Source organism: Cavia porcellus, unplaced genomic scaffold (assembly GCF_034190915.1).
Source record: "Cavia porcellus strain 051 isolate PalLab524CR breed Dunkin Hartley unplaced genomic scaffold, mCavPor4.1 scaffold_4, whole genome shotgun sequence".
NCBI classification, from domain to species: domain Eukaryota; kingdom Metazoa; phylum Chordata; class Mammalia; order Rodentia; family Caviidae; genus Cavia; species Cavia porcellus.
Genome location: NW_026947487.1, coordinates 118,013,903 through 118,028,307, shown reverse-complemented (window position 1 = coordinate 118,028,307; position 14,405 = coordinate 118,013,903). Strand labels below are relative to the sequence as shown.

The window sequence follows — 14,405 nt, the reverse complement described above, 5'->3', positions numbered from 1 at the left end:
CTTCCCCAGGCTTCGGGCTCCTCTCCACACATGACGTGTCCAGGACCCAGACCCTGCCTGCCACCACCCTCCATGGCCAGCAACCCAGCGAGGCCAGAAGGCAGCCAGCATGGTCAAGGTCCTGCCCAGACCTCTGTGCATCCTGTGCCTCAAGTCCCCGGTGGGTGCCCTGGCCACTGGCTCCTCCTGCCCTCTTGCTCTTTGTGGGCCTGACACCCCAACTTTCTGAGGTCCAAGTCGGGTCTTCAATGATGTGAGGTCCCTCAGCACGGTTCACCCTCAGAGCCTCGGGGCCCTGGTCTGTCCCCTCCCAATGTCCCTAGCTTGGCCATTGGGTGACCGACCTGCAGAGTGAGTTAAAATGTGTCTTCCTGGCATCCTCCTGGTGCCATTTCTGCCCGGATGTCCCTTTTGATTAGGAGGGGCCCAGTCCTGCTGGCTGAGCATCACCCATGGCCTCGGTGCCCTGGAGGAGGTCCCAGCCCCCAGGGCCCTGAGCTCAGGGCTCCAGCGTGTCTGTTTTGGGGATGCTGTTGGGTCCCCACCTGTGCATGTGCTGCTGTGGCACCTGCGGGCTTTGGTGTGGTCAGAGGAGTCTCTGTCCCCGCTAGCCCCAGAGGCCACCCTGTCCTGGACCTGAGCCCTGGTGGATGTTCACCAGGCTGTAGCCCCTAACTCCACAGCCCGGGGGTTTCTGTCTGTGAGGTGTGGGCTCTGATACCGTTGGCCCCTGGTCTGCGCCATCGTCACTGGTCACTGGTGTCACCCTCTCCCCTGGGCCCTCGGTCTGCGGGCTCCCTGTTCCACGGCGTCTCCATCCACAGCTGTCTCTGCTCCCCTCCTGCCATGCGCCCCCGACATGGGCCAGCACAGAAGGAGCACTGAGCCCCAGGGGACCCAGGGGGCCATTCGAGGCTCCCAGGGCATCTCCAACAAAGGTAGTCACTGGCCCCGAGGCCTTTCTTGCCCGGCGTCCTGGCTTCTGCCCAGAGCTCAGTGCCCGTGGCTTGGAGCTCGCTCATCTGCAGCCTATGGGCACTAGGAAGGTGCCTGACCAGGCAGGGGTCCCCCGGGTCCTCATCGGGTTGCACAGCCCGGGGCACCAAGACAGAGCAGTGGTGCTGGTTTTTATTATTCCCGAGGAAGCTTAAAGTCGGCCAGCGGAGGGTGACCTTCATGAGGCAGTGACATACACTTCTACGAGGAGGGGTCAGGATCCGGTCCTCGTGGGGACGTGTCCCCCTGTGGCCAGGGCAGCTCATTGCAGCTGGTTAATAGCTGAAGAGCTGTGAGGACAGCAGCAGTGAAAGGACGGCCCTGCCCCGCCTGGACACCTCCTGGTCCCGGCTGGACCCTTCCTGCGTCTGTTGGCCCTGAGTTGTGGCTCTCACCCATCAGGTTTTCTTCAAGGAAAGAGTGGTGCCTGCTCACCCTGAAGAGGCCTTGACCCTCTGTGGGCTGGCGCTGGTCCTGGGCTCACAGACAGGGCCGGCCCTGCCTTCCTCAGCCCCAGAGTGGGCAGGAAGTGGCAGTATCAGAGAGTCCTGCGACAGGGCAGGCCCAGGGCATGAGGCTGCCCCAGGGACTGGGGCTCTCATCTCCTCGGTGGGCAGTGTGGGTGGAGAGCACGAATCCCAGAGGGCGGAGAGGCCTGCACAGGATGAGCACTGTGCTAGGAGCCCAGCCCTCCGTGGGATCCCAGGAGCCATCGGGACAGCCGGGTGGATCTTCAGGCAGCTGGGTGTCCTCAAACGTTGGGGATGCTGAAGTTGGGGGTGGTCCAGTCAGGCCTGCTGGTGGTGACCACGATGCCACCTGAGCCCCTGGAGGGTCAAAGCCCGTCACCACAGCAGCCAGGGCTGTAGCAGGTGAGCACCGTGCTAGGCACACAGAGCCAGGCGGCTGTCATCCCTCAGGAACACGGGAGGGGGGCACAGCGGCTCCAGAGCCCTCTCCTGCCCTGACCCTGTGCCTGGCAGCTCCTGCCCTGCTGGATGGCAGGCCAGATAAGGGTACCTCTGTCAGTTCCCTGGCCTGGCTATCGGGGATCTAGACAAGCCCAAAGGTGAGCCCAGGGCCTGGCCCGTGTCAGGAGGGGCTGCCTGCAGGGACGGGGGGACTCACCACACCCTACAGCCCTGCTGTGGGTCCCACAGCTGCCTGTGACAGCGGATGGGGACTCGGGCTCAGCGAGGGAGCGAGGTATCCTCCCACCGGCCCGTTGGCTAGATGTCCTCATGGCCAGCCCGAGACTGTCCTGTCTCCTCCCTTTTCGAGATTTTATCTTGGGACGAGGCCTTGCTCGGTGCCCCGGGCACCTCCTATTGCTGCCCCGTGGGGCTGCGGGGACCCTCGGGGAGGGGCGGCCTTGAGAGGTCCCGGTGACCACTCAGCGATTGGTCTATGGTAGTTTTCCTGGGCTTTGTGAACAGCTCATCTCCATGACAGCCCCGTTCTCGTGGCCCCCTCCCCCTGGCAGGCACGTCCCTCCTCCCTGTCTCTACCCACTCCCGGAGCCTATGCTCTGGTGGCTGGGTGAGGTTGTGCCGGGCAGCGGGCTTCAAGGAAACCTGGTGGCGGGGGCCAGGCGTCCCCAGCGGCCAAGATTAGATCTGTGTGTCCGGCTCTGTGCTGGAGCTTTGTCTACTCCTGGAGAGACTGTCCCCATTAGCGTGGCGGGATTTTGAGACAGGAACACAGGGCTGGGGGTAGCTGAGCCACCTCACCACCGAGGGCTGTGGGAGGGGCAGGGCTGGCTTGTGTCCTGGGTTGCCCGTGTTGGGGCAGGAACTTGGGGGATTGAGGAGGGGGTCTGGGGTGGGGTCAGTGCCCTTACCAGAGGGGCTCTGGAGAGCGTCCTGCCTCTTCCTAAGGCGAGAACACAGGGAGGAGGTGCGGCCTCGGGCAGGAAGTAGGTCCTGCCCAGACAGGACCATGGGCAGCAGCCTGGGCCCTCAGCCTGCAGCGCGGAGAGGAAGGGCGTCCTAGGCTGTGAGCACCGCCGGGCTTTGCTGAGGCTCCGGGAGACCTGCGGGGACAGTGTGCGTCTGTCTTGGGGTGTTGGGGACCGGTGATGGGGAGGTGGTCCCCAGGCCTGTGCATCTGTCCAGCCTTGTGTCTCGAGGCAGGATGGCCCTCGGGACTCAGCCATGTGTGGTCCTGGGCTTCACCCTGCGCCCACTCCCGGGGCCTGGCTATGCTGGGTGACAAGGAGGGCATCTGGCAGCCCCTGCAGTGGGACAGGCTGGTGGCCAAACCAGTGGGTCTCCTGTGGGCGTGGCCTCCCTGTCCTGGGCTCTGCATGCACAGGCAAAGGATGTTTGAGGGCAGGAAGAACACACACATTCCCAGAACATCCTGGCCTAGGCTGGCTGGTTGGTACCAGCGGTTGTTGAATGAATGATAGAATGATTGAATGAACAAAGCAGATCCGGAGGGCTGGCAAGGTGGCCTGGCTCTGTGTCTACTGCTTCCGAGAGGCTGACGCTGTCCTGAGCCCCAGGGCTGCCCTGCTTCCTGTCAGGCTTCAGTGTTCCCCGTCTCCCCAGGACCTCCCACTCTCGGGCCAAGGCCGAGGCGGCCCTCACCGCGGCTCAGAAAGCCCAGGAGGAAGCTCGGATCGCCAGGATCACTGCCAAAGAGTTCTCGCCTTCCTTCCAGCACCGGGAAAACGGTGAGTCCCGCGGGCTGCCGGGCACTCGGGTGTGGCAGCGATGTGTTCCCAGCTCTCGGCTCTGCCCCGAGCGGAAGTGTCATCAGCGCCCCTCCCTGCCCCTGAATGTCCAGGTGGCCTTGCCACACGTATGTGAGTGCGGCCGCATGTCTGCGTGTGCCTGGCCCGAGTGCCTGCCCTGTCCCCTTGGAAGGTCCCCTGGGAACCTCCTGTGAGTATGGAGCACCAGGTCTCCGTGAGCCCTTGGCGAGGTGCCCTTGGCTGGGCTGCCCTGCGGCCGGGAGTTGTGCTACATCCCGGGGAAGGGCCTGGACCTCCAGCTCCCAGCTAGTGCCAGGCGTCCCCTCCTGTGGCCTGGTCCCCACACCACCAGAGCCTTGAGGTTGAGGGACTCGGCACAGGAGGCCCAGCCCGGTCCCGTGGGCTGTCATGCACCACACCTGTGGCCTCGGCTGTGCTCCACAGCCCCAAAGAGTGGGATTGGGGTCCTCACCTCCACCCACGCACTGTACACGGTGAGAGAGTGGGGAGCAGGACCTGTGGTCCCACGTGTAGCCCAGAGCTGCTGCTGCGGCCTGACAGGGAGCAGAAGGGGTAGAGCATCCCTGCTCTGTTCTGAGGGTCAGCCCTGTTGCCACCCGCAGATGGCCGCCATCACCTCTCCCTGGTATTCTGGCCCGGATGTGACGGGGGCCATCATTTCTTCCTACATCTGGCTCTTCCCTGGCCAGACCTGCTACACTGGGTCTGGAGGGAAAGTCAGGACAGGGCTCCCAGGTTCCTGTGTCCACTGCCCTCACCCTGGTGGCCAGGCTCTGCCTGGTTTTCTGTCAGGGCTTCGCTCTATAGCCTGGGGTGTCCTGGGCTCAGAGGATCAGAGCCACCGGGTCGCTGATGGCTTGGACTAGCCCCCACCTGGCAGGCCACCTGCAGAGTGTGTGTGGAGACAGAACCCTGCTCAGCCCCCTTCCCCAGCCTGGGGGTCACCCGTTCTGCCCTGCATGTCATTAGCTGATTCCACTGCCATGGGCCCATTTCATCCCCTCCGAGAGACTCAGCGTGCCTGGCTGTGAAGAGCAGGAGGGGCTCAGACCATCTGAGCGAGCCCTGAGGGGGGGCGCCGCCCAGCAGCCCCAAGCCTGGCTTCACTGGAAGAACCCCGGGGTGCCATCAAGTGGGAGACCTCCAGGTGAGGTCATCCTGATGGCACAGAGCCCTGAACGTGATGTTGCAGCAGGACTGGACAGGGACCCGGCTGAGCCCCTGGAGGCGCCAGCCCTGTCCACAGCTGGACTCTGGGCCTCTGCTCTTCCAGATTCAGGCCCTGTGTGTGGTCCCTGCTGGGTGGCCTTGGGCTGGTGTCCTATACCCAAAGATGCCTCCTTGATGGCTGTGGCTGTGGGTGGCAGCCCCCCATAGAGCTCTGTGACCCATGGGTCAGGGGTGGCAAGCCCAGGCTTCTGCTCACTGAGCAGGCTGTGCGTGTCCCAGACTCTGCTGGGACTCTCTGAGGCTCAAGTGTGACTGTTTACTAGAAGGGATGCACCTGAGGGACTCCTAGAAACGCTCCCCGCCCTGTGGGTCAGAGGTCCCTGGGACAGAGCCACCTCTGGGTGGGACCCTGCCTGCAGGCTGCAGAGCTGGCTCTGGGTCCCAGATCTGCTCCCTCCTCCCCACAGCACCTTGGCTCTGGAAGCCTTGGAACAACAGCCAGGTCTCTGGGGGCCCCACAGGACAGATGGGGTCAGTGGCCTGGCCTGTCACTTGTGAGGCACAGGGGTGCTGTCCTAGCAGGCAGGGGGGTAGCTGCCCAGGCTCCAGCACCTAGCAGGCGGTCAGCTAGTGGGGGACCAAAGGACCAGGTGGGTGCCGTCTTCCCTGCCCTGTGGTGGCCAGGTGGTCATCTGGAGCATCTGCGGGGCAGACACTGGGCCACCACCCCCTACCCGGGCCACTCTAGGTAACCCTGCTCTGTGCTCTCTCCCCCTTCAAGGGCTCGAGTACCAGAGGCCGCAGCACCAGGTCTCCTGTGACGACATCGAGGTGCTGTCCACCGGGAGTCCCCTGCAGCAGGAGAGCCCTGAGCTGTACCGCAAGGGCACCACCCCTTCCGACCTGACCCCCGACGACAGCCCCCTGCAGAGCTTCCCGGCCAGCCCCTCGGCCACCCCACCACCCCCCGCCTGCAGGAACAAGGCCCACTTCTCTCGGCAGGTCTCAGTGGACGAGGAGCGGGGTGGAGACATCCAGATGCTAGTGGAGGGCCGGGGAGGGGACTACGCCCGCAACAGCTGGGGCGAGGAGAAGGCGGGCGGCTCCAGGGGCGTCCGTGGCAGCGCCCTACGCAGCAGCCACCCCGCCGAGGACTTCCGAACCCGGAGCTCGGGCCACAAGCTGCCCGGGAACCCCAAGCCCCGGGAGCGGCGGACGGAGTCCCCCACCACGTTCTCGTGGACTTCCCACCACCGGGCCAGCAACCCCAGCTCCGGGGGTGCCAAGCTGCCCGAGCCCGACGAAGAGCAGCCCAGCACCTACAAGCTGGAGATGAAGCCCCTGCTGAGGATGGACTCGGGCCCCCAGGAGGTGCACCCCCAGAGGCGGCGCCACAGCCGGGGCGCGGGTGGCGAGCGGCGTGCCCCTGAGGACAGGGGCTTTGGGCTGCAGAGACTGAGGCCCAAGTCCCAGAGCAAGGAGAACTTCAGGCCGGCCTCCGCGGAGCCCACGGTGCAGAAGCTGGAGAGCCTGCGGCTGGGGGAGCGGCCCGAGCCCCGGCTGCTGCGTTGGGACCTCACCTTCTCCCCGCCCCAGAAGTCCCTGCCTGTGGCACTGGAGTCTGACGAGGAGACGGGGGATGAGCTGAAGTCCAGCACGGTGAGTGGCCGCCTGCGCAGGTGCCCTCTGCCTGGGGAATTGCCGATTCTGAGTTCCTCTTAGGGTAGGGGTACATCTGGGGGACCCTTCGACCAGGTGCTGCTTCTGCAGGGACCTGGACTGCCCACGAGGCTGGGTGAGGAAAATGCTCAGCCCTGTGAGAGGAAACCTGTGTCCGGTCACTCCTGGCTCCCGGGCACCTTTGGTTGGGGTGCTGTGCCCATTCTGGGCCCGCAGTGGAAGCAGGTTCTCCCGCCGGTGGCCTGCTTTTCAGTGGGCGCCGCGGTCCTGGAACATGGCTGCTTTTGTGGGAGCAGAGGAGGGATGTGGGCTCTGGGCTGCACCCTGACCTCAGGATCCTCACACCCCTATAGGGAGCAAGTGGGGTGGTACCCAAGCCAGGATTGTGTGAGGCCCCACTGAGCCAGACGCCCCCTCCCAGGCTCTGTCTTCACCGAGGGCCTCCTCCTGGGGCAGGCCGGGGGTCTGGCACAGGGCTGAGCGCCCCAGGGGACGTGGGGAGGGAGGCCAGCGATGTGGAAGAAGCCTCAGGTCGGTAGGCAGCAGTGTCCACCCAGCAGGGCCCCTTGCGCCTGTGTTAGGGTTCGGCTTCGCTGTGGAACAGAAACTCAGAAGGTCCCTGTGCCTGCCAGGGCTCATAGCCAGTCGGGTCCTGCTGGGGTCATGCTCCTGCAGGGTGGGCTCGCTGGGGCAGGGGCTCGTCTGTGCCACCCCTGGAACGCACGCGGAGGCCTCCTGAGCCGCTCCCCTCCCCCACGCCCAGGGGCAGCCCCGGTGCTCTGCTGGGACCGAAATACCAGCTCACACTTACAACTTCATTTCCCGACGCCGCCGGCGGCTGTGCGCGTGGCTATTTTAGGAACCGCGGAGTGATGGGCAGGGGTGGGAGCTGCGGAGCAGGCTCTATATTTAGCCTGCTTAACCGAGTTGGTGCTTCCGGGTGCTTCGAAGCTAAGCTCCCTGGGGTCGGCCAGCGTGGGGCCTCTGCAGTGGGCGGCCTGGCCCCTAGCGTACCTGAAAGGAACCCCTGGTGGCACCCTGGTCCCGGCCTCCTGAGTGGCAGGCAAGGCCTCAGGCACTGTCCCCACCCCCAGAGCAGTGCTGTCCCCAGCTGAGATAGGGTGTCCTGTCTCAGCCGTCCCTGAGCCCCAGCTCTCTGCACACTGCACTGCACCCAGTGTCCTCTCGCTGTGGGCATTTCCCCCTCAGGGGACTCAGGGGCGGGGACTGTCAAGAGCCCAGCCCAACACATGCCAGAGCCTGGGGCCTCCTACCTGTGCCTAGCTCAGACTCGAGTCCCTGCCACTCATCGAGGGAGGGCTGGGGTTCTGGCCCTTGGTGCCGTCACCCCGGGTGGGGACACCAGGGCACTCCATCCCTGGGCCTGTTTCTCTGCGACATGGTCTGTGACTGCCGTGGCTGGTGCTGGCTCCAGGTCAGTGGTGTGTGGACCACACCAGGTCCCCTGAGCTCCTGGGACCCCCCCCCCCGGGATGCCTGCTTGGCCCAGCCCAGGACATCGAGGGACAGTCTCCTTCCCACCATGAGGGCATCTCCCTGTCCCTCAGGGCTGGCCCCACCAGTGCCGTGGAGTGGGAGACTGGTGTCTCGGCCACCCCGAGGCCTTGCCAGCTTACAAACAGCTCTCTGCCTCACGAGGACAAGTTCCCGGGGCCAGCTCGCTCCCTCCTGCCAGGCACAGCCCTGGGCCTGCTCCAGGCGGAGGCTGGGCTGGCCATCTGCGTCCTCCTTCAGCCAAGTCTGAGAAAGCCCTGTGCTGCCGGAGTTTAGTGGAGCACATCCCTTGTTCTCTTAAGATGCTCTAGCGAGTGTGTCCCCCCCAGGCGGGCCTCCCTTGGGAAGGCACCTGCAGGCGGTCGGCAGACCAAGGTGCCCAAATTGGGTGGAGAGCGGAGCCCAGAGGGGCTGCAGGTTCTGGGCCTGGCAGGCCTGGTTTAGCTCTCAGCGCTTTGGAGACCAAACCGGATGTGATGTAACTCCATCACCGCGGGCTCCCAGCGTCCTCAGCAGGTGGGCCGGTGGCTGTCTTGACACCATTTAAGTGTCAGTCAAGCCAGTGGCACAGCCAGGGGACACCTGACCAGGGACACAGCTCTGCAGGCTGCCAGGGCCCTGGGCTACTTCTCCCTGGGCACGGCCGAGCAGGACACCTGCATGGGGTGGGTTTCCTGGCTGTGCACCTCGCGATGCCACAGGCCCGGGGAGTTCTGCTGATGCCCCACAGGGAGACCTCCCCGCCTCCGTGGACGCCTGCTTTCCTGGTGAGTTTTTACCACATGCTTTGGCTGCCCGGGGATGCAGCCCAGCGGTTCTCCCATACTGAGGGCTGTGCAGCTGTCAATCCCACGTTCCCGTCACCCTACAAGACCCACAGCTGCCACGCAGTCCCCTCCACCGCCCTGGCTCTGTGTCCTGTCCGTGGATTCGCCTCTTCTGGACACCTGTGTCCAGGGGCTCACACAGCAGGTGGCCTCTGTCTGGCTTCCCTCGCCCGGCACTGTTTCTCACGTGTGTGACGCATGATGCAGGGCCTCGCTGTCACAGCCAGGTGGCCTTCTGCAGCGGGGGCACAGGGCTCCTACCCTGTCACATTCTGGACACTGGTTTCCATTCTGAGGCGGCCAAGAGCGCTCATGCTCGGGCTTTGAGTGGATGTGGTTTGGAGGTGATATGTGTACAGTGGGGGAGCCGTCATGTAGTGATTCCAGTGGAACTTTTGGGGACTGCTGTGCTTCTGGTCTCTCCCAGAGGGAGGAGCTGGCTGTGGGCTCGGGAGCCGCGGCCTAGTGGGGAGGCAGGCACTGCCGGTCACCGCTCAGTTGAGAAAGCCACCCTCACTCGAGTTTCCAAAGGTGACCCTGAAGGGATGGGAGGCAGGGAAGCGGCTGTCTCTGAGCCTGGGCCCTTCAGCCGAGGCCCGGCCCTCACGGGAGCAGGATCTCTGCCCCGGGGAGCCGTGCACACCTGGGGCTGCCCTGCTAGGCGCCCTCTGCGGTGGCTTCCTGCCGTGGTCAGTGCGGGGAGGGGGGACAGGTCCTTCCCGGGGGCTCACAGCTGTGGGTGGACAGGAGCAGCACTGGGGAGGCTGCTGGGCCTGGTCAGCGCCTGTTTTAGTGGCCCTGGGCATGAGGGTACTGCGTGGGTGTCTGCATTCTTAGTCCAGGCCCCTCTGGGAGGCGCCTCCCGAGTGGCAGGCTGTGCTTTCGGGGACACCTGGTATCAGAGGAGGGCGCTGCTGAGGTCCAGCGCAGGGTGACCTCTGCCCTGCCGTGCAGCCGCCCATAGGCAGGGTTGCCTGCAGCTGTCACTGCAGAAGGGAGCCCCGGGGGTCTGACGGACATGAGGCCACTGGGGAGAACAGAGGCGCTGCGGGAGGGTGGCTGGGGCCGGTGAGCCAGCGCACAGGGGGCTACAGGCCACTCCAGGGGGTCTGCTGCTGTCTGGGAGGAGCGGCCTGATGCCGGGTACCCGGTTTGTTCAGAGAGGGGCCTGGCTTCTTCCCCAGAGGGGCCGGGGAGCCGGCCGAGGTTCCCAGAGCACGGCCCTGTGACCACCTGCGACCCCAGAAATAGACTCGTCCAGGCCCCTCAGCACTTCCGCCGTGCAGGGCCGGGGTGGGTGGCCGCCATCGCCGCCCTCACCTCTCTCTGCTTCTGTTCCAGGGCTCGGCTCCCATTCTGGTCGTCATGGTGATCCTGCTCAACATTGGAGTTGCCATTTTGTTTATCAACTTTTTCATCTGATACGATTGTCTCGACCAACTGGTGTACCGAAGACCATTAAAAGCAAAACAGCGGAGAGGGAAGATCTAGCTTGGACAGCCCCACAACTCCCAAGTCTTTTCATAGAAGAACACCATGATTGGGTATTACTCACAGTTTGCCTTTTTTTCTGGGTAATGTTTTTTGGATTTTAGCCAAAATTCCTCGCTTGTAAACACTCTGCTGTGTGGCATGGCAGGAGGCGGCCGGCACGCCGACCCTCCAGCTGGACGTGGACAGGAGGGATCCCGGCGAACCAGCAGCAAAAAAGAAAAGGTCATCGCGTCGTTGCTGTCCTCACACTTCTGGTTGGGGGTGTGCAAGGTGGTGGCCTTGGGGGAGCCCAGCTAGCCAGGCCCAGGCGGGGTCGGGGGAGCAGCCGCCTTAGGGAAGTTGAGCCTTTCCCCTCTGGAATAGCTGGTGACAGGTCCGGTGTGAGCACAGGAAGCGGGTCCCAGCCCAGCCGGGACAGCGCAGGCCTTTTCTACTCTAACTCTGTGCTGCACACTCCGGGGGGAGGAGGCCAGGCCTCTTGTCCCTCCAGGAACAGACCACGACGCCCTCCCTCTCGGCACTGCCCCGCGGCCTCCAGGCCGCCTCCCCACCGAGTCTTACAGCGAAGTCCCTACTCCTCCACACACCCATTGTTTGCCCCGTCCAGGGAGGCTGTGCGCGGAGCCCGGGGCTGACCCCGGCCCGGCCACTCTGCCGCACGCCTGGTCTCTGAGCATGTGGCGACTTTGCACCTAGTATGCAGGGTGTATATTCAGGCTTCTGTGTCCCTGGCAGTGACCCCGGTACGGGACGTCACCTCTCGCTGTTACTGACCTCCACGGGTTCTCACATCTTTGTACTGTGCCTGCCTCGACTTCCCCTGACAGATATGCATATTCCCTCCAGATGCCTCAGTGCTGCTCCAGAGTGGGTCTGGTCCCGGGACAGGAATGTCATTGACACCCAGTGGCTTGAAACTCCCCAGAAACTCTTGCATATCCCTGATGTGCAATGTAACTTGTTTCAGTCAGACACAAACAGTCCCTTCTGTTTCTGCCTCCTTCCCAGGGTTGCCCCATTGCCCGGCCAGGCAGCCAGGGGTACATGGGCCCTCGGCCCCGCTCTCGTGCGCACACACACGTGCGCGGGGCGGTCCAGGTGCATCTGCGCGCGGGACCCTGCGCTCCTGCCCGAGGAGACCCTGGACGTGCCTCCCCGTCAGTCTTCTTGGGTACAGCCCGCCTCATGGACTCTGCCTTGCTCTGCTTATGTTTAGCTGTTTCTCTGCTACCTTTCGAGCAGATTTCTTTACTACACTGCACTGGATTGCTATATTTTTAACCAGAAATAAACTAAAGATTAGAGCATGTTCCAGTTACATTCAGCTTTATTGTTTTCCGTTATCCATTCACGCCCCGCTCCTTCACGGTGGGTTAGGGGACAGAGGAGAGGAGGGAGGCTCAGGAGGCGACTGGGGGTTGCTTTTTAAAGGGATGTTACATCTTTTTGTACATCTTACTTTCCGTTCCTCTTTTTTAAGAACAAGTGGTTGCTGCAGACCTGAAGTGAACCAAATAAAGATTCCTGCTCTTTGTAGCCCTGAGAACCTTCCATGTGGGATATGTGTCTTGTACTTGTACATGCAACTCTGTCCGGGGTCCAGGCTTCTGTATATCCCGGTCACGCTGGGTGCACAAGGGCACCCTCCGTGGCAGTACACGGCACCATCACGAGACACCCGCAGCACAGTGCAGGGCTGTGCGTGCCCCTCAGTGGAAGCGCTAGTGGCTCCTTGCCCAGGTGGCTTTCCCAGATGGCCGACCAGCATGCACTTGTCTGCTGCAGGTGTGGCGGGCATGGCCGCTGCCCTGACACTCCTGAGGAATTTGGAGTCAGTTTGCTCTAGACTAAGACAGCCTGGGTCTAGGGCATCCTGGATAGCCGCCCTCAGGCTGGCTTCCACTTGGGTGCCCACCATAGCCGGCCGGTGTTCCCATCTGTGCAGAGCCCCGTCTCCCTGCCCAGCGAGGGCAGCAGCATTGGCAGGGTGGGTCCCAGTGTGGAGCAGCTGGAGTCTGAAGACCAGAACAGTCCTGTCGGAATCCCTTTCTGCCCTTAGCAACTTTCCATGCTTCAGATGTAAAAACTGGAGCACAGGGAAATGCAACTGACCCAAGACCCTGCCCAGGCCTGAGGGGCGCAGGCCACCGCTCCTGCTCCTGCTCCTGCTCCTGGAGACCTGCTGTGAAGAGGTGGAAGGGGTGCTCTGTGCCTGCAGCTTGGCTGTGGCCCCCTCCAGAAGTCTGGGAATCTCGTGCCTTCCAGCTGCAGGCAATGACAAAACAGTTCCCGTCTTTATTCTAAGTTTGTTAGCACACAGGACTCGAAGGTAGCCTCAGGTATCACATCCAAAATCATTGGTAGGACAGATGATGATAAAGAACCTCTGTGTAGCTACCAAGACAACAGCTGCCACCCTGACTGCTGAGTGGACGGAGAGGCTCCCAGACGGACTCTGCAGCTCTGCCCTGTCACACCCAGCACCGGAAACCGCTCGGCTGCACGAGGTGAGCAGAGCGGGCAGGGTTCTCGGTGACGCACAGCGAGAGTGCAGCCTGCCCTCACGGGTCCTGGCTCCGGCTTCAACCCTGCGCACTCCTGTTGGCCGGCAAAACAGCTGTGTTAGGCCCTTGAAGGTGAAGGTTGCTGTTGACACGTAAGAGCGCCGAGTGCTAAGCCCGAGGCACTGGGGAGGCCCAGCAGAAGAGCACCAGGGACACATGGAATCTTGTTTTGTGCTGTCCTTTAAAGAAACCAGCACTAGTGCTGCTCTGTCCCTGCCTGGACCCGTGGGCTGGAGGCCAGGCTTTCCCCCAAGTGCCGGCAGTGCAAGGCCCAGTCACAGCCAGGACCCCTGACTGCCCCAAGGCCTCCCCTAGGATGGCCGCTCGCTCGCTCCCGTGGGCAGTGGACACTGCCGGTGGAAGGGGCCGTCTTCTCTGCTACATTAAGCTCGGTTTCGTTAGCTTCACAGATCCTGTCTTTCAGCGTCTCTTGCCTTTTTGGTCTTATAAGCAGCATCAAGGTGCCTACTAGAGTTAAAAGCATCTGTGTCCACAGCTACTCCGTTCCTGAATTTTCCCAGTCTACGGACAGGAACTCTGACAAAGGACTTTACCCCCGGCCAGGGAACGCACAGGGCGACGGTCGGTTTTATACCGGATTTTTCCTCTTGGTCCAGGACAAGATTCTGCTCCTGCCCAACAGCAGGACAGCGAATGCAGGGGGAGGAAGAGGGAGGCGCGGCTGCAGCTCCGTCCTTGTGGGCAAGGCGGTCAGCAGCCCAGACCGAAAACCCAGTCTGTCCCCAAGTGCCAAGAAGTGTAGCTAACTCAGCCTTAAAAGAAGCAGGAAAACTTACAGTTGCTTTTGTTGACATAAAAAGCACTAAGCGGCATCCTCCCAGGGCAGCCCAATGTGGTGTGCAAACTCAGGGACGTGCAGGGTACAGGGCAGGAAACAGGCCCGCAGGAACGCTGGTGCCTGAGCCGAGGCAGGCAGCAGACCTGTGCGGTCGCCTGTGGTTGCCAGAATGGGGACCCCATGAGTGCCGCGGAGGATGGCGGTCTCCAAAGTCCAGCCCATGAGCCACACAAACACTGGTTTTGGAGTTCGTCTCCCCGTGACATTCATAAGTGGAAGGGCCTCAAGAAGGGGGCAGCTTCCAGCTTGTTCCTATCTTCAGAGAAGTGGGGAGCTGGGGGGCAGGGCAGGGCTTGGGGGAGGACAAGCTCACACAACAGCAGGCAGCAACCTCATGCACCTACCTCATCCTGGCCTGGCTGGGCCCCCACACAGACCCCCGCAGACAGGCGCTTGGCTGAGTACCAGGCTGCCGTGCCCCCGGCGTGTGCCTGCCCCTGCTACAATGTCCTCCATGTTGGAGATGTGTGGGGTCACGGGTCTGCCGCCCCAGCGTGGTGACAGCTACAGCCCAGACTGGGGAGCTTCCCGAGGCCCCGCGGCTGAGGCAGTGCCCTGCTGGTGGCCCTGCTGGCACCCAG

General features: G+C 63.1%; 1 protein-coding gene across 1 annotated transcript in view; it reads left to right on the top strand.

Moving 5' to 3' along the window:
* Jph3 (junctophilin 3) overlaps window positions 1-11,719 on the top strand; it is a 46,204-nt gene extending 34,485 nt beyond the window's left edge. Inside the window, exons 3-5 of the mRNA XM_003461134.5 lie at window positions 3,549-3,673; window positions 5,667-6,544; window positions 10,249-11,719. Of these exons, the coding sequence (XP_003461182.1) occupies window positions 3,549-3,673; window positions 5,667-6,544; window positions 10,249-10,329 (1,084 nt within the window). The 3' untranslated portion in view covers window positions 10,330-11,719. The remainder of the gene's footprint in view (window positions 1-3,548; window positions 3,674-5,666; window positions 6,545-10,248) is intronic.
* Window positions 11,720-14,405: the final 2,686 nt, after the last annotated feature.